At 25.8% G+C, this 19,329-nt stretch overlaps 1 protein-coding gene across 1 annotated transcript; it reads right to left on the reverse strand.

The window, feature by feature from the left end:
• Positions 1-5: 5 nt before the first annotated feature.
• LOC122499054 (general transcription factor 3C polypeptide 1) lies at positions 6-18,827 on the reverse strand. The gene is made up of 12 exons (XM_043607117.1): positions 18,472-18,827; positions 17,782-17,966; positions 14,814-15,440; positions 13,150-13,312; positions 12,148-13,064; positions 10,668-11,015; positions 9,975-10,215; positions 6,695-9,831; positions 3,730-4,208; positions 3,198-3,390; positions 534-621; positions 6-295 (listed from the first exon to the last, which is right to left on the reverse strand). The coding sequence occupies exons 1-12, from the start codon at positions 18,569-18,571 to the stop codon at positions 177-179; spliced, it is 6,597 nt and encodes a 2,198-aa protein (XP_043463052.1). The 5' UTR covers positions 18,572-18,827; the 3' UTR covers positions 6-176.
• Positions 18,828-19,329: the final 502 nt, after the last annotated feature.

Raw genomic sequence — 19,329 nt, forward strand, 5'->3', positions numbered from 1 at the left:
TCATATTATACTCTAAATATTGATGTGTATTTTTCTTAATTTATTACTCTGATGTAGAACATTTTAATCTAGGTATGTAACAAAGAAAAAAAAATTGAAAAAAAACACTGAAAAAAAAGATAAATGAACACAGACAGCTTTTAGCGATGAATTTGACCTTAAATAATTTAATTATATCACGTAAGAAAATCGGAAATATAAGTCTTATTGCTCAAATATGTGCCGAAACGTAACGTGGCTCCAATTTCCGGTTCGATCACTAATTCCTCTTCCTGTGACAATCCAGGATTTCCCGCTGAAAAGAAAGAAAATAATTTTTTTTTAATGAAACTAAGACTTGTATTTTATGATGATTTTAAAATTTTTTGTTTGTAAAATTGGTTTTAAAATTCTTTTTAAAATTGTGTTTAAAATTGTTTTTAAAATTATTTTTAAAATTATTATAAAAATTAGTTTTAATTATATTTTTACATTCATATAATAAGAAAGTATTTTTATATCAATTTTGAAATGTTTGGATTTTGTATACTTACAAAATTTTATGTCAGTTGGTATTGAGAAAAGTGTGACACGTTGAGGCTTTAAAACGCGTACATTCAGACATCCCAGTTCGATAAGTATCTGCGGAAATTAAAATTTATTTTCTTATAATTCTAATCTTCTATAGTTCTTCTCATTATTAATTTTAATATTAGTCTAATTATTTCTAAAAACTAGTAAATAATTACAATTTCTGTTAATTTTATTCAATTTTGAAATTTAGTTATAAAAAGAAACTAAATTTCAAACCAAAATTGCCGATAATTAAATTTTTACAATAAATTCAGGGCTCGAACTAAGTCTGTAAATTTGCTTCAAGTCCGTAAAAGTCAGTTTTTTTCAAAAAAAGTTCTGTAAAGTCCGTAATTTGATTGAAAAAGGGCGAAAAGTTCGTAAATTATACGATATAATTGGAAGAATTTTAGAGAAATTACAAATGATTACAGAAATTCAATTATTTTCAAAAGTAATAAAATTCTTCGCAGAAATCCAATTATGTTCAAAAAAATTTTTTAATTCTATTCAAAATTTCAATTATTTTTATAAATAATAAAATTCTTCGCCGACGAAATTCAATTATTTTTATAAATAATAAAATTCTTCCTCGAAATTTAATTATTTTCAAAAATTTTAATACAATTCTTGGCAAAATTTTAATTCTTTTCCAAAATTTTCTTCACTTCAATGATTTTCAATATCTACTATTTTAGTAAAATTTTCCAAATGAATTCAATTATTAAAAAAATTTTAATAAAATTCTACGCAAACATTTAATTATTTTCATAAAATAATACAAATTTCACAGGAATTCAATTATTTACAAATTTTTTATAAATTTTTTCGCAATAATTAAATTATTTTCATAAATAATAAAACTTATCTTAGAATTTTAATTATTTTTAATTCAATTTCAATTGAATTCCTCGAAAAATGTAATTATTCTTAAAAATTTTATTGAAATTCGTCAAAGGAATTCAATTATTTAAAAAATTATTGATAAAATTCTTTATGAGAATTCAATTTTAAGAAACATTCAATTATTCAATAAACTATTTAATTTTGTATTTAAATAATTGAATTCTCGTGGAAATAAAAAAAATATAAAATTTTTATTCAATTATTTTCGTAAATAATCAAATTCTTGTTAGGAATTCAATTATTTTCATAAATAATAAAATTCATTGCAGAATTTCAATTATTTTTAATGCAATTTTAATCGAATTCCTCGAAAAATGTAATTATTTGTAAAAAATTTCTTAAAATTCGTCAAAAGAATTTAATTATATGAAAATTTGTTAAAATTTTTATGAGAATTTAAATTTAAGATACATTAAGTTCATAAATTATTCATTTTTGTTTTTAAATAGTTGAATTCTCGTAGAATTTATTAATAAAAATGGTTTTAAAAATTAATTTCAGTTATAATTTTAGATTATAATTAAATATTAAAAGTATTATAGCGCGATTTTTTTAAAATAATTGAATTTTGAAAAGGTATCAATTTAAAATTTTCGAAAATCTGAATCTTTCAAATTTTTAACTAACAATTCTGTGGAATTAATTTTTTTGGATAAGTTAAATTGCGGATTTTTTTATACTATTTGAAGTTTTTATTTTCTAATATATATTTTATTGAAGAATTTCCAAATTATTGAAATTTTGTAAAATTTAATTATAAACAAATGAATTTGAAAACTTCTCAAAGAACTTTTTCAAAAATTATTAAAAATAATGGATTTATTAAAATATCATTTTATAAATTATTTATTTATAAAAGAATTTAATTTAAAAACACTAAAAAAAATTTGAATCAGTTACAAATTATTGCAGAAATTCAATTATTTTCAAAAGTAATAAAATTCTTCGCAGAAATTCAATTGTATTCAAAATTCTTTTAATTCTTCTTAGGGATTCAATTATTTTCACAAATAATAAAACTCATCGCAGAATTTTAATTATTTTCAATACAATTTTAATCAAATTTCTCGAAAAATGTAATTATTCTTAAAAATTTTATTAAAATTTGGTGAAAGAATTGAATTATTTAAAAATTTTATTGATAAAATTCTTTATGAGAATTGAATTTCAAGAAACATTCAATTATTAAATAATTTATTTATTTTTGTATTTAAATTAATAAATTCTAGTAGAATTTTCTAATAAAAATTGATTTAAAAATTAATTTCAGTTAAAATTTTAGATAATAATTGAATATTAAAAGCAATATAGCGTGAATTTTTAGAAATAATTGAATTTTGAAATTAATTTTTTTGAAAAAGTTTAATTGAAATTTTTTTATATCATTTGAAGTTTTTATTTTCAAATATATATATATTTAATTGGAGAATTTACGAATAATTGAAATTTCGTAAAATTAAATATTGTAAACAAATGGATTTGAAAATTGTCAAAGAACTTTTTCGAAAGTTATTAAAAATAATTGATTTAAAGAAGAATTTTAGTTAAAAATTCTTGAAAATAATGATTGAATTGATAATGATCGGACTGGTTATATTTTTTTGTCAGTAAAGTCCGTATTTTGAAATACTTTCACTGGTTCGAGCTCTGTAAATATGTAATTTTCAAGTTTTGTTATTTTAAGAAAATAGATTTGTATTTTTATATATTCGTAAATTAGTTTATAATTTTGCGCTAACCTCGACTAGCTCTCTTGTGTGGAAAGGTTGAAGTGCTGGAATAAATCGATTTTGTATTTTGTTTAACATAACTCCAGGATGTTTTATGCAGTACGATAAAATTGCCCCCATCATTCTGTCAAGTACTCGTCGATTTAGACTTCCATCAACATGAATCCACGGTTTTATCGCTACATTTACTTCTTCTGATGGACTGAAATTGAAAAAATTGAAAATACATGACCTTAAAAGTTCTATATGTTTAAATGAACGAAATTTGTTTATTTCTTCGTTGAATTTATTTTTTGTTGCAATTTTTGCGTCACTGGCAAAAAAGTTAATTAAGTCTCTAAATGTTAAATTTTTGTTTTTAACTTTGTATATTTTAATTACTAATCAGTAATTCGTAATAAAGTTAAATATAAATAATATTAATATTATATATTTTTATTAATTACTATTATTTATTATTAATATATTTTTTAATAAAAAATATTTCGTTCATTTGATCGTTCTAAACTTGTGAATTAAAATATTAATTGAAAATATTTACTTTGCATTTAACATTTGTTCGATTTGAAGAATCTCTTTGTCCTTTTTCACTGTATTTCTCTGTCTAGAGCTTCGTCTTAATAATCCGTCACTGGCATCTTCATTCGCCAGTTCATCGTCATGTTCCTTGTTCTCTTGTTCATCTCCCCTGTCGACATTTAATTTTTCATGTTCATCGACATAATTTTCTCCATCGTGTTCCATTCTCTCGGGTGAATGAATCTCTTGCTTTGGTATTATTTCATCGGTATTTGTCTGCGTTTTTGTTTCATCATTTAAAACATAAGTCGCACCTTTTGGTGCAGATTGTAGGGCTTCTTGTTCGAGACGTAGAATTTTACAGGAACGAATTAGCCATGAATCGGAATGTTGCTGATGAACGTAACGAACATTCGTGACGCCAGTTCGTAAAACTTGAAAATATTCCGTTAATATAGTGAGAATGTTGGAAAGTGCATCGCCAATGCATTGGAATGTCGTCTATAAGAGAATTGATAAGAAATGGAATTATTTTAATTAGGGATTTTGTAATTTGTGTAGGCGTCGGATATTATGACTTTTTCGACTTTAATTTGACTATTTTCAAAAAAATGCTAATTTTTTTGACTCATTTTCAAAAATTAAGACTTTTTCGATTTTTTTTTCCAAATATTGCAACAAAATATGTACCATATTTTTAGTATAAAATGCAACTTATTTCGATTTTTATAGTGTGAAAAATGACTACAGACAAATCTTTCAGAAATAATTTATGTATAATTTTTCTACTTCAATTTTCGAAATATACAGTCAAAAAGATTTTTAATAATTGAAATTTTGGAAAATTTAATTGAAGAATTACTCAAATAATTGATTTTTTTCAAATATTTTATTGCAAATTTTTAAAAATCAACTTTTGAAGAATTTTAATTAAAAATTTTGAAAGTAATTAAATTTTTAAAAATTTTAATGAAAAATCTTCAAGTGTAAATTTAAAAATGAAAATTAATGATAATTAGCTTCTTAAAAATTACAGTAAAATATATTTTAATAAAGTAATTTGGTAGATTTTTTTCATTACAATTTTTTAAAATTTAATTATTTTCAATCACATATTTCCAAAAATGCAAATACATATAAAAAATAATAAAATTAAAATTTATTGGAATTATTACCTATTGAATTTCAGGAGGTTTTAAATTGAAATTTCTTATCTTTTATTTGCCGTGGAAAAACAAATCAGAAATATTTATTTAACAAATTATTTAAGTTTTGAATAATTGAATTTAGAAATATCAGTGAAAAGTAAAAAAAAATAAAAAAAAATTTTTGTATTATTCATCAGGGTGGCCACATGTCAGTTAAGTCAGAAAAATGTCAGGGAAACAATTTTTCGAATTGCGACTTTTTCGACTTTTCTTCCAAACATTGCAACAAAATACTACAATTTTTAGTAAAAAAGTGCAACTTATTTTAATTTTTATAATGCGAAAAATTAACTATATAAACAAATCTTTCAAAAATTATTTTTGAATCATTTTTTAATATAATTAAATTTTTTAAAAATATATCTTATAATAAAAATTTTTTTGAATAATTGAAATTTTGTATTTATTTGAAATTAATTAATTAATTTATTATTTAAAATAAAATTTTGATAATATTTATTATATTTCGTAAAAATTAATTATTTAAAACAATGGTTAGAAAATTCTTATGTAGAATTCAATTATTTTCAAAAATAACAAAATTTTTCACAGAAATTCAAATCTTTTTAAACATTTTAACAAAAATTTTCGCAATAATTCAATTATTTTCATAAACAATAAAATTCTTCTCAAGAATTTAATTTTATTTGAAAATTTTAATAAAATTCTTCGTAACTATTCTATTATTTTCATAAATAATAAAATTTATCGCAGGGTTTTAATTATTTTTAATACAATTTAACAGTAATTGTTCAAAAATTATCCATTCCAAAAATAATTTTTTTAAAATTGTTTGGAAGAATACAATTATTTACAAAAATATTAGAATTTTTCACAGGAATTCAATTATTTTTAAATATTTTAATAAAATTGTTCGAAAGAAATTAATTACTATAAATAGGTACAATTTTAATTAAATTTTTTTGAAATAAGTCAATTATTCTTTTAGATTTTAATAAAATTCTTCACAAGAATTTAATTATTTACATAATATAAATATTTTTTTTGAAAGAATTCAATTATGTCGATAAATAACAAAATTATTCCCGAAAATTCAATTATTTTGAGGCATTTTAATAAAATTGTTTGCAAATTTCAATTATTTTTATAAATAACAATATTCATCACAAGAATTCAATTATTATTAAAAGTAATCAATTTCTTCTTGGAAATTCAATTATTTTAAAAGCTTCTAATAAAATCGTTCGCAAGAATTTAATTATTGGCAAAAATTTTAATTGAATTCTTTGTAAAATTTAATTATTTTTAAAAACATTTAGCAAACTAATGATGTTCAAAATTTACTATTTTCATAAAATTTACAAACAGAATTCAATTATCTAAAAATATTTTGTAAAATTCTTCTTAAGAATTCAATTCTTTTCATGAATAATAAAAATTTCGCAGGAATTCAATTATTTAAATTAGAATTTGCATAAAATTAGTCGAAAGAAATCAATTATTTAAAAAGTTTTATAAATTTCTTGTCAAGAATTTAATTATTTTTAGAAATATTTAAATTCTTTCATGAATAATAAAATTCGTTGGAGGAATTCAATTTATTAGCAGGATAAGAAAGAAGTAAATATTTTTTATGTAAATTAGGAAAAAGTCAGGAAAATAAAATATGGAATGGAATTTTTGTCAATTTTGTCTGAAACGAATTTTTTTGGTCGTCAAGTTTAATTTTTCGATAGCTGCTTTTTTACTACTTTTTTCAGTTTGAAAGCTACTTTCTTAAAATTAATTATCGAGTGCGAAATCTTTTTTTATACTTACCGATAGGTCCACTAAAGTAGCACCCAATTCCTTCTTTTCCTTGATGAACATACAAACGGCGTGAACAATCGCCCAAGGAATTCTCACTTTCTCCATCACGATTTGTTGAAATTCCTGATACGAAATGATTTGTTTTGGAAAAATAGCGTTTTTCTTAATTCTTGACAGTAGATTATTTACTGTATTCAGTTTCAATGGTAATATGTCCGAGGGAATTTCGTAACCCTGATGTACGTCTAATTTTCTTGGTCCATCAGCATCCGACAATTTTAGTTTGTGGAATATGTTGAATGAATTGACGACGAAAAAATCGTGAGCATGATGACTGTCAGCTAATGTAAGTTCAGTGTATTCTTGTCTCATTTTCAACATTCCGAATCGTGTGTAATAAAAATCGTTTATGCAGCGACGAGCTGGTCGCGGTTCGAAGTCATCCGCATCCCTAGGTGGTTGATCAACTTGCAGTGGATCTACGTCAATGATCTCTTTTTTCGATTCCTTTAATTTTTCATTCTCCTGCTCCTCGGGTTTTTGTGGTAATCGATTTGGCTCTCTCATTGTTCCGAGAAGTGCCGCTTGGACTTTTTGTAGATTCTTGGAATAGAATTGTCGCATTGTATTCGAGTGTGAGTTAGTGATGAGTAGTGGTTCCAAATCGGAGTTGACGTTATCGAGTTTTCTTTGTCGTTTCGCTTCGTGTGTGACGTGTGTGGTGTCATCGACTCGTTGTCTTTTCTCGTGCGGTTCGTCGTCGTCGTCGTCGTCGTCGTCGCTCGAGGGACAGCGTTTGATGCCACGTAGGTTGATTCGATCAATGTCGGTACTTTGAGGAGCGGTGTCATTTTGATTCCAGTTCGGCTCCTCGAGGAAGACGGTGTTTGGATTCTCGACTGTAAAATTGTCGTCGATTGTTCCTTTCTTGAGTAGAGGTCTCTGCATTATTTCGGAATTAGGCACTTGTTCTGGTCTATCGTCGAGTTCTTGGAGAATTGCTCGATTGCTGACTTCCACTCTTTGTGCACCGGATTCAGTCGCGTAGTTGTAATTCATCAGAAGGGATTGGTAACGTTTGGCGATCTTTAGATAAACGTCGTTCTTCTCCTGCAAGCGGGGATCTAGCATGATGACCTGATCGGGCATCTCGATTTCAAATTCCAATTGATCTTTGGCGAAAAAGTCATGAATACCGGCGACGACTCCGCCCGTGATTGGTTGCATTTCGATTCCGGGGACATTTGGCGGTACGGTGAAATTTAATTCTGGACTTTGGTTCTCGCATTGCCATTGTATTAGTTTGTAGAGAAGATTGTAGGATTCGGAGAAGACGCTGTAGGGCCATTTGGTTTGGAATTTGTAGTAGTAGTTAAGAGACAGTTGGTATTGGGCGTTTGTCATTGGCATGTAGTTGCCACTTTTTGGAACAGTTGCGGTTCTGAGAACGCCTCTTCGGATTGATACCATTTGATCGCTGCGGATTTTGAATATCGCGGCTCGAAGATTCGCCTCCGAGTACTGTTGATAAATTTTGAATAGTTGATAGGCCCAGCTGCGGCGATCTTTGCCGGAGCACATGGAACTGTGAATTACGCTGTTGAGGATTGCCACGTGAACGTCGTTGGGATTCTTGACGTCTTTGGTGAAACCCTTGGGATTGAGGACCTTTGAGGGATGTCGCAAATCGTAGATGAGATTGAAAGCTTGAATTGTTTGGGGTACCATTACCGGATCTCTGGGTTCCATGTTTGAGATGTCGTAATATTTTTTCGAAATGTAGGCGACAAGTTCTTTGAAGATTTTTGTTACTTTCTCCTCATACTCGACGGGATTGTGACACTCGCCCTTGATGCGATCGACGAGACCGTTGAAACGCTTGTTGACGAAGTAATTTTGTTTGATCTCCTCGATTCCGAGCATTACGCTGCTTATTGTTTGCGATTGTTTGAGCATGTAGTGGAGTCTTCGTTGACAGGCACGCGAAGTCTTGTTGTTGGAGCAGTTGGAGTAGGTTCTTAGGATGTCGCGCACAGCAATGAAAGTGACGAATTGCTTACGAGGATTCGGGAAGAGATACATCATTGCGACCTTGCACATTAGGAGAATATTGTCCTCGTGCGGTTCCCAATCGACGCGAAGTTTGTCCATTCGTTGTAGAGCTTTGTAATCGACTTCGTCGTATTTTACACGTTTCTTCACGGTTATTTTTCTTGGTAGCACTCGACGGACATAGGACTTTTTCTTTGGTTGAACTTTTGAAGTTGATGATGATGGTTTACTAGTGTCTTTAACTTCCTTCTCTGTATTCGATGTCACCGCAGCCTTTGCCTTGACACTCGACTTTGTCACTTTCTTGTAACGTATTTCTTTCGCACTCGCGAAAGTCGAATCCTGAATAGCTTCCTCCAGTGATTTTGGTGTCGTATCTAAAAGAATTTTTCGATTTTCCTGAGATGTTTTGTATTGCTGGTATGTGTAATTATTGTGACCCCATGTCCAATTTCGTTTGAGGTGGGAGAATAAAGCAGAATCGAGTCCAGCTGCTCCTTGATGATCACCAGGCACTTCACCATTATCATTCTCTTGTACTTTCTCCGGATCACGAGGTTTCGCCGCCGTTATCATTTCGGCCTTCTTTGGCAAATCCTCCAGTAAAATATCCTTCCCTTGAACCGCTAGTCGACCACCCAATGATGTGTGGATACAAATTTCCCACATATCGTACCAATATTTTTCAACATCCAGCAATGTTTTGAATTCGTACCGTCTCACTGGATAGGATTTCTCCTCGATTCGATGATAGCTGACGGAGGAACTTGTTGTGTCTGTAAGTTGTCCGCGACGATTAACATAGAGGAAGATTTGATCCTTCTCTTTGAGTTTCTGTGGACCAAATTGAACGAGGCCGAGATAGCAGAGACGAGTTATTGTTTCGTGAATGACAAAAATGTATTTACGCGATTTCAGGAGAATGTTTCTCAAGAAAGGCGAGATATCCTTAACGAGAAAATGTTTCTTGATCGGGTGATCCAAATAGGATTCGAGATCTGGTATCACGTAGGGAATGTTGTAAACTTTGACGAAAATTGAAAGCGGTAGACGAATAAGAACGTCGCACATTAAAGCCCATCCGTCTGACCAACCTGAAAGAATATTTTCAATTAAAATCCAATCTTAAAAATCACACGCAGAAACGATTTATTGTTTCGTGAATAACAAAAATGTATTTACGCTAAAAAAATAGAATAAACATTGAATTGAAAATATTTTTTGAGAAAAAATTCACCAGGATGTTTGTGTAGTGGTGGTATAAACATCTTCCAATTGACTTCATTCGTGTAGATCTCATTCATTTTTGCCTCTAATTCATCGTCAATGAAAATTCCTTCCTCGCGGAACTTTTCTATTTGATCACCTCTTGCATTTTGTAATTCTCCATTATGCTCATAGACTAAGTAGAATAGCAGATTGTGTAGGGCTTTCATTCTCAAAAACTTTGGACTGTAGCCATATTTCTTTCCGATTTTCTGTAAAATTTTAAAAATATTTTATGTTCCTAAAGTTTTTAAACTTTTAAATGAACGACAATATTTTTACTTCTTTCAATTTGAATTTTATTGCAAAAAAATCTTTTTTTTTATGTATTTCAAAAATTATTTCTTTACTAAGTAAATGTTTTTATTTTACATTATTTTTAACTTCTAACAATTTAATTTTACTTTAATCTTTAAATATTTTTTATGTCCGTTATTTCTGTTTAGAAATTTTCAAAAATATAAGATCAAAAAATATTTCGTTTATTTGAACGTTCGAAACTTTAGAGAAATATAATTTTAGATTATAAATTTAGGTTTTACTATTATTGTTCAAAACGTTAGAGAAATATAATTTTAGATTCAGGTCTTAATATTTACATTCGAAAGAAATTGAAAGTTGTATTATTGTTAAAAATGTAGAAAGTAAAAAAATTATTACGTACGGGATCGAGGAAGAGATTGACGTTTGTCACTTCCAAACTATCGGAAGTATATAGCGGAGTTAAATTTTGTTTTTTCGACGGATTTGATTTTGAGGCCCTCACATTTGGTGCTCGTAGCAAGCAAAATTTAATTTTGGCTTGTTCGACAGCTGACTGAATGAGAGAGTGATTTTTATCGATACTTGGATCACAAATGTAGGTAACGACTTTTTGTCTCGCGTTATCACTCAGCGTTAATTTAATGTATTTCACTAAATTATCCTTGGCTAATCTTTGCAGAACTCTTGCCAAAGATCTTTTATCGATCCTCACGAAATAGCCTTCTTTATCCTCCTCTTCTTTGATCATCTGCAAAAATTTATATTTTAATTACAAATCTACATTAATAATTGTTGTATTCCTATAATATGTTCGCAATTTAAATTAAGTTGTTGTTTGCTTTCTGTCTATAAATTCTTTAATAATTTTTCTTTTTCAATGTTTTCAATTTTAAAATTAATAAGTTGAAAATGATTGATTTTTGGCAAAGAATTTTATCAAAATATTCGTGTTTGTTAATAATTGAAATTAAATATTTGATTGTTGAATTTTATTAAAATTTTTAGAAAATAATTAAATTCATCTCAGAATTTTATTACAGTTTTTTAAAATAATTTAATTCATTCGCAAGAATTAAATAATTTTTATGATATGAATTTTAAAATTAAAAATATTTAACTAACTTCAAACTGCCAACAAATTACCGGAATACAACGATTATTAATACAGATTATTAGAAAATTAAATTCTTTTAAACTATTTTATTGAAGTTTTTGTAAATAATTAAATTTTTTGTAGAATTTCTTTAACTTACTTGAAAATAATGTAGTTTTTTTTAAATAATTTTAATTAAAACTTTTGAAAATAATTGAATTAAAGAAGGAATTTTCTCAACTTTTCAAAATAATTGTGTCTGTTAATAATTATATAATTAAAAATTTGATTATTAAATTTTATTAAAAATAATTGAATTCCTGAGAAAAATTTTATTATTTATAAAAATAATTCAATTCTTGCAAAGAATTTTACTATTTATTAAAATAATTTAATTCTTGCGAAGAATTTATAAAAAGTTTTGAGAATAATTGAATTCTTTCGTGAAATTTTAATAAAATTGTATTGAAAATAATTGAATTCCTGCAAAAAATTTTACTGTTTAAAAGAATAATGTAATTCTTTCGAAGAATATTATTATTTATGAAAATAATTGAATTTTTCAGAAGAATGTTATTACATTTTTTGAAAATAAGAAACACTAATAAGTAATTATGTACTTAATGAGTAAGTTTATAAATTTTGAATCTAAAATTAATTAAAAATTGAATTAGTAGTAAGTAACATTTGTTACCTAAATTTTATATATTTAAATTATAAATTAAATTTAAAAATAAATGAAAATTTTAATTTTAGACAATTGAAATTAAAATTAGAACCCACGAACCTTGAGGAGTTTTGAAGTGTCATCAATAACTTTCTTCTCTTTCACCGCTTCGATAATGAGATTGGCACGTTTCAATAGTCGATAGGTGACATTCTTTTGATTGCTGTTTTTGAAATTCTCCAAAAAGCCAGTAACTTGATTCTTCTTTTTACCGCCACATGAAGCGACAATTTTCGTTTTAACATCCTTGAAAACGCTACTATTCTGAGGTAATGTTGCACCACTTTGACTAGAAATCGGTGTCTCATTGTCATTTTGTGTGCCTTGCGATTCAAATTCCCCTTCATTTTGATTCCAGAAAGTTGTTGCGCGAAGTTGTGCCAAATTCAAATGCGTATAACGATACGCAGTTCGAGATCGTAAATTTTTATATTTTGCAAAAATTTTATTAACACTCGCAAATAATTGCTCGTCACGTTGAACTTGATAATTTTGCAGTTCATCAGTAACGTGAACATCCTCATTTGTATCCATTGGTTGAATTTCATTTTCTGGGATTTCTAGCGGTAAAATTGCTGGTTCAATCACTGGTTGATTTACTAATGGAATTACTTGTAGATTCACTTGTAGTGGTGGTAATGGTGGTGGCTGATCATTATTTTTCTCCTCCTGTGAGGAGCGATTAAATTCTTTCATTTTGTCCATTTCTTGTATTAATTGTTTGCTCATTTCACTTGAATATTCATACTTTTTAGCTATGTATTTTGTGACCCTTTGCTTTCCAACGTCATTCATGTAGGTTGCGACTATTCGCGTTTTTACTAAATTTCGAAGAATCGTTCGTGTATGTAATTTCGTCATGCCGAGTTTAGCTCCGAGTTCTGATTGACTTAATCCTCGATGACGAGCGTCTTCTACGAATTTATTCGCTTGCTTCAGGTACGATACGTTTAATTTTTGCCTCGATGTGTCCAAATCTAGAAGCAAAAAAATAAAATAAATAAAAATTTTTTTTTAGGGGGAAATTAAGAAATTAATTATTAATTAATCGTGATAATATACCGTATGATTCTTCTTCATCTGGTCCATCATGTTTTCCCCAAAATTGATTGATGTCGATATTTGGATCCACGAGTTGTACAGCTCTCACTATTTTTTCAGCTAGAGTCAATCCATTTTTGGTCAATTCGGTAGATTGTGGATTTAAATTTCCATAGGGTACTTTCTGTTGAAAGAAAATAAAATTAAAATTTACGGTAATGTAAAAAAAAAATTAAAGAAAATATAATAAAAGATCAGGGTTGCCACGATTTTGCTCTTTTTAAATTCCCTGACTTTTACAGGTTAAAAAACGGAATTGTAGACATTAAAAATAATTGAAATTCTTACAAGAATTTTATTAAAATTTTTGAAGATAATTGAATTTCAAAGAAAAATTTTATTATTTACAAATGTAATTGAAATTTTGACGAGAATTTTTGTAAATTTTTGAACATAATTGGATTTCAGCGAAGAAAATAATTGAATTCTTGAGACGAATTTCATTAAAATTTCTTTTTAAATAATTGAATTCTTTTGTGAAATTTTATTGAAATAATAGATATTGAAAATAGTTGAATTTTGACAAATTTTTGAAATTAATTAAATTTCTACGAAGAATTTTATTAAAATTATTTTGAAAAAAATTGAATTGTCACAAAGAATTTCATTGAAATTTTGGAATATAATTTAATTCTTTGGAGAGATTTAATTAAAAATGTATTGAAAATAATACTTAAATTCTAATAAATAAATTGTAACAAATGTTTTTAAAATTATTGAATTTCTTTGATAAATGTTAATAAAATTTTTAAGAATAATTAAATTTTTCGAGGAATTCCATTAAAATTGTATTAAAAATAATTGAAAGTATGCACTGAGTTTTATTATGTACTAAATTATTTATGAAAATAATTGAATCCCTGTAAAAAATGTTATTATTTATGAAAATAATTGAATAATAATTTATGAAAATAATTTGTAGATAATTGAAGTCCTGTGAAATTTCTATTATTTATGAAAATAATGAAATGTTTGCCTAGAATTTTATTAAAATTTTTTTTAACTAATTGAATTCATTTAAGAATTTTTATTAAAGTAGTAGATATTAACAATCATTGAATTAAGGAAAGTTTTGGAAAATAATTAAAATTTTGACAAGAATTTTATTAAAATTTTTGAAAATAATTGAATTTCTGAGAAGAATTTTATAACTTTTGAAAATAATTGAATTTCTGCAATCATTTGTAATTGCTTCAAAATTCAATTTGTTTTATTTTTTTTAACTAAAATTCTTCTATATAAATCCATTATTTTTAACAATCAATTAAATAAATTTATTAAGAAATTTAACTAATTTCAGAAGAATTTTAGTTATTAAAATTTTTAAAAAATCCAGGTTTTTTAAAATTTTTAATTAAATTTATTTAAAATTGAAATTTTACAAAATTTCAAAATCTTTTGAAGTTCATCTACTTATGAAAATTGTAAACGCAACTCTTGAATTGAATTAATTTTGAAATATTTAAGTAAAATTAGATTTTAAGAATAAACACAATAACTTTAGAAAACAACAATTTTCCAGGATTTCGATTTCGATTTCCAGGTTTCGTGGCAACCTTGAAATAAGAACTAAAATACGAAAAAATAAAATACACAAATTCAATTGAATGTTTGCTGTAGCTTACAATATCGGTCTTGATGATTGTTTTGAGTATTGGCGTCTTGAAGATCTTTTTCAAAGGAACTTTCAACTCTAATTTTTCCTTTAATTCCTCGTAACTTGATATATAGTTGGGCTTGGATTTAAGATAGTTGATTATACTTTCGGAAAGGAGGATAAATTTTGGTCTTCTCTCGACGTAAAATCTCGTTAGATGAAGTAAACTGCCACTGTAACTGTTGCCGGAGACACGCTCTGAATAGGCTTGTTTTGTAATTAATTTCTGTTTCAATAAAAATTTTCGATGATAGAACAGTGATTTGGGATCGTCGGAAATTGAGCCGATACCAGTTTTACCGCTGGAAACATCGCCATGATAACGAGCACGTCCAACTCTCTCGAGAAAACAAAATTGAAGAACATTCATTTCCATCACTGGACATGCTGTATCACCAACCAAAGCACGTTCCCTTAAACTTTGTGATGCGACAATAATGAATTTTTGCTCGTAATTAGTTATTATATCTTCAAGTGCGTAATATCTTGCATCGAGAGTAATATCCACGCGGGTGTTGTACGATGAACATGAACCTCTAATACCATTTCGTAAATCGTCAATTGGAAAGTGAGGATAGATGTCTTTTGGAATTTTCTGTAAAAAGGAAAATTATACGTTAGTTATTATTATTATAATAAATTAATTATAATTATATTATTACAGGTCTCGGATCGAGTTAAGGGGCAAAAAAATTCGCTTTAGTCGAATAAAAATACAAAATAGTCGAAAAAGTCGTTTATTGAATTCAATGTTGTCACAAAAATTTCATTTTATATTTCTCTGATTTTTCCCTTTCGCTGATTTCTAAATTCAATTATTCAAAACATGAATAATTTTGAAATAAATATTTAAACACTTCATATTTGTTTTTTTCAGGGGAAGTAAAATTTAAAAAAATTTCAAATTAAAACCTTTTGAAATTTAATAATTTCTAAAAATTTCGAACTTTTAGAACCCCTTTCAAATTATAAGAAACCCTTTTAAATTCAATTATTTTCCACAATTTTTAACTAAACTCAATCTCTAAATCAATTATTTTTAATAATTTTCCGAAAGTTCTTTGAGAATTCAATTATTTAAATACAAAAATTCAATTTTACATAATAATTTTAATTGTAACTGTATTTTTTTTTAAAAAGTTAAATATTTTCAAAAAATTATAATAAAGAAATTCCTAAAATTAATTTTTAAAAATATTTAAAAATAATTTTTGAAAGATAATAGTTTTTCAATTATGTACCATTGAAAAATTTCTAAATAATTTAAATTTATTAAAATAATTTAAAAATAATTAAAATTGGTAAAATCTTTAAAAAAATAATTAAATTTTTGAATAATATAAAAAATAATCAAATTTTTGACGAATTTTAATTATAAAAATGAACATGATTTCTCCAAAAATATTAATAAGTCTATAAAAAAGAAAATTTCCAAAAAATGTAACCAGTTAAAATTAAACTTTGTTCGAAGATAATTGAATTTTTTAAAAGAATTTTTGTATAATTTAAAAAAAAATACCAACTCCGAAAGTTTAATAATTATTTCTAAAAATTACAACTATAAACCTTTCAAACTTTAATTATTTTCTACAATTTTTTTACTAAACTTCATCTCTCAATCAATTATTTAGGTATATTAATTTTTAAAAAGCAGCAAAATAATTGAATTCGAGAATTCAGTTATTTTGCGAATATTCGACATTCGAACTGAGCGACTGAAATGTCGAATTTTAGAATTCGACATTTTAGCGTACTAAAACCGAACACAACATGGTTCGGTTCGAATTTTGTAGTAACTCGAATGTCGAATATTCGACATTCGAACTAAGCTAACTCGAATGTCGAATTTTCGACATTCGAACTAGGCGAAAAAATTCGAACAGTTCGGTTCGAATTATTTTGCACAGCTCTAAGAAGAACTAATTAATTTTATGAAGAATCTTAATTAAAAATTTTGAATAAAATTATTTCTCCTAAATGTTAAAAATATTTTTTCTAAAAAATTTTAATGTTATTAATTTTTGTACCTAGATGTATTTGAATTTTCGGAAATATGTAATCGAAAATATTGAAAATTATTGAATTTAAAAAATTAGAATGAAAAAATTCTGGAATTACTTTTTTAAAAAATATTTTAATCTAATTTTTAGAAGCTAATTTCCATTTTTATTAAATTTACACTTGAAGATTTTTCATTACAATTTTTGAGAATTAAATTATTTGAAAAATTTCTGCCAATTGAAATTCTTCAAAAATTGATTTTCAAAATTTAGAATAAAATAATTGCAAAAAATCAATTATTTTCAATTAAATTTTACAAAATTTTAATTATTCAAAACCTTTTTTATTGTATATTTCGAAAATTTAATTATAAAAATTATTCAAAAAGAACTTTTCAAAGATATGTCTATTATACTTTTCATACTAATAAAAATCGAAGTATAAGTTGCAGTTTTACTAAAAATCTGGTATTTTGTCGCAAAATTTGAAAAAAAGTCGAAAAAGTCGCAATTTTTTAATATAAGTCGATAAAAGTCGCATTATTTGAAAATTGTCGAAAAAGTCATAATATCCAAGGCCTGTTATTTTCGCAAAATTTGCAATTAAAAATCTTTTTTATTGTATATTTCGAAAATTTAATTAGTAAAATTATTCAAAAATAATTTTTTGAAGATTTGTCTTGAGTTATACTTTTCATACTATAAAAATTGAAATAAGTTGCATTTTATACTAAAAATGTGGTATTTTGTTGCAATATTTGGAAAAATAATCGACAAAGTCGTAATTTTTTGAAATATGTAAGTAGAAAAAAGTCGCCTTTTAGGAAATAGTCGAAAAAAGTCAAAAAAGTCATAATATCCGAGGCCTGTTATTATTATTATTATTTATTAATTAATAATTGTTTTAACTTTTTGAAAGCAATTTCAATTACTTACTGCCTTCTTTTCGTCCTCATTCAATAGTTCAAAACGATCGAAAATGATAAGAGGCTCTCTTGCCTTTTTTAATTCGTAAAACATAAAACCTTTGACTTTTGAACATGTTGACCAGATTTGTTCCATTAACGATTCTGTTAGAGGTAAATCTTCCTGAAGTCGAAGAGCCATTCGTTGCCATAATGCTGAAAATTTAAATAGGTGCGATTAAAATTTGTCTATTAATTTATTACCCACTTTTTATTAGTTTTTAGTTAAGGTATTATTATTCTCATTAGTTTTATGTTTCGTAAATGTTTTTAATTTCAAATACTTTCGCCTGAAATTTTGTGGAATTAATAATTACTTCCTATTCTAAATGAACTAATATTTTGCATAAAACAAATTAATTTTTTCGTGGTTGATTGATAATATTGATTTTAATTCGTAATTTACTGGTGTGTTTGATAGACAATGTAATAGAAAACTTGGGTTCGAATCTCTTTAGCTTTTTTCATTTTTCTCAAAAAGAATTTGAAGGAAAAGGAAGTTTATTTACTTTTGTAAATTCTACTCGTAGAATTGAAAATAAGAGGTAATTTTCCAAATTAAAGGATAATTTTAATATTTTATTCTATATTCCGGTGTTGGTGCTTGATAGGTAAATAAGAATTTTGAGGTTAGAATTAAAATTGCAAATAATTTACAAACCTTCTAAAGTTATTCCATCTAAGCCCTCCAAAGCAACTTCGTCGATCACACAGTCAACTAAATCGACTGAGGAATTTAACATATAATTTCTTAATTCCATTATTAATTAATAATTAATAATTAGAGGTTATTTTTTATCTGATACGGAACTTTATCTTAAAAAAATATCATACACTTTATTTACATGTCGCTTTTAACTTAAACGAACACTATGCTTATTAGCTAACAAGGAAACTATTTTCAATAACCATTTTAATAAAAATCATGAAATTATTATTCATGTTTAGATCATAAAAATCGCATTAAAAACACATTCTTTCCATATAAAAAGTAGAAAACTTCTAGAAAAATCAGAAAAATGTAGAAAGTGGTTAAAGGGTAAAAAAGTTTTCGATCGCAGCGCCGTACCGTAAAATTTGACAACTAAATTGACAAATGATAATATAATTTTCTACTTTATTGTTGTAAGTAAATTAGAAAATTAATTTATTTTTTTTAAACTTAAATTTTGACTTTTAAACTTTTTCTTTAGTTTTAAACTTTAAAACTTAATTTCTTTCAGAAAAGTAATTATTATTATTTTTACAAAACTCTTTTTAACTTTTTAAAATATTTTTTAATTTAATTTACAATTTAACAATGAAGCTTTCTCGTCTTATGTACATAAATAGTGTTACATTTTATATTGTTTAAATTTACTATTTATTGAAAATTAAAAATTTGTAGAATTTTAGAATAATTATTATTTAATAATTACATTTTGCAAAATATTTTCAAAATGGATAATAATAGTCGTTTTAAAATGATATTTATTATTTAATTTTTATATACACACCTTTTTAACATTATAATGACAAT

The sequence above is a fragment of the Leptopilina heterotoma genome, unplaced genomic scaffold (assembly GCF_015476425.1).
Source record: "Leptopilina heterotoma isolate Lh14 unplaced genomic scaffold, ASM1547642v1 Lhet_164, whole genome shotgun sequence".
In the NCBI taxonomy this organism is placed as follows: Eukaryota; Metazoa; Arthropoda; class Insecta; order Hymenoptera; family Figitidae; genus Leptopilina; species Leptopilina heterotoma.

What these genes read in the sequence shown, in the direction of transcription:
- LOC122499054 (XM_043607117.1), bottom strand. Translation starts at nt 18,571, where the DNA reads ATGGAATTAAGAAATTATATGTTAAATTCCTCAGTCGATTTAGTTGAC. An exon ending in CAATCATCAAGACCGATATT is followed by an intron (nt 13,313 to 14,813) that starts GTAAGCTACAGC and finishes TTCTTTCAACAG; the next exon opens with AAAGTACCCTATGGAAATTT. An exon ending in ACCACTACACAAACATCCTG is followed by an intron (nt 9,832 to 9,974) that starts GTGAATTTTTTC and finishes ATATTCTTTCAG; the next exon opens with GTTGGTCAGACGGATGGGCT.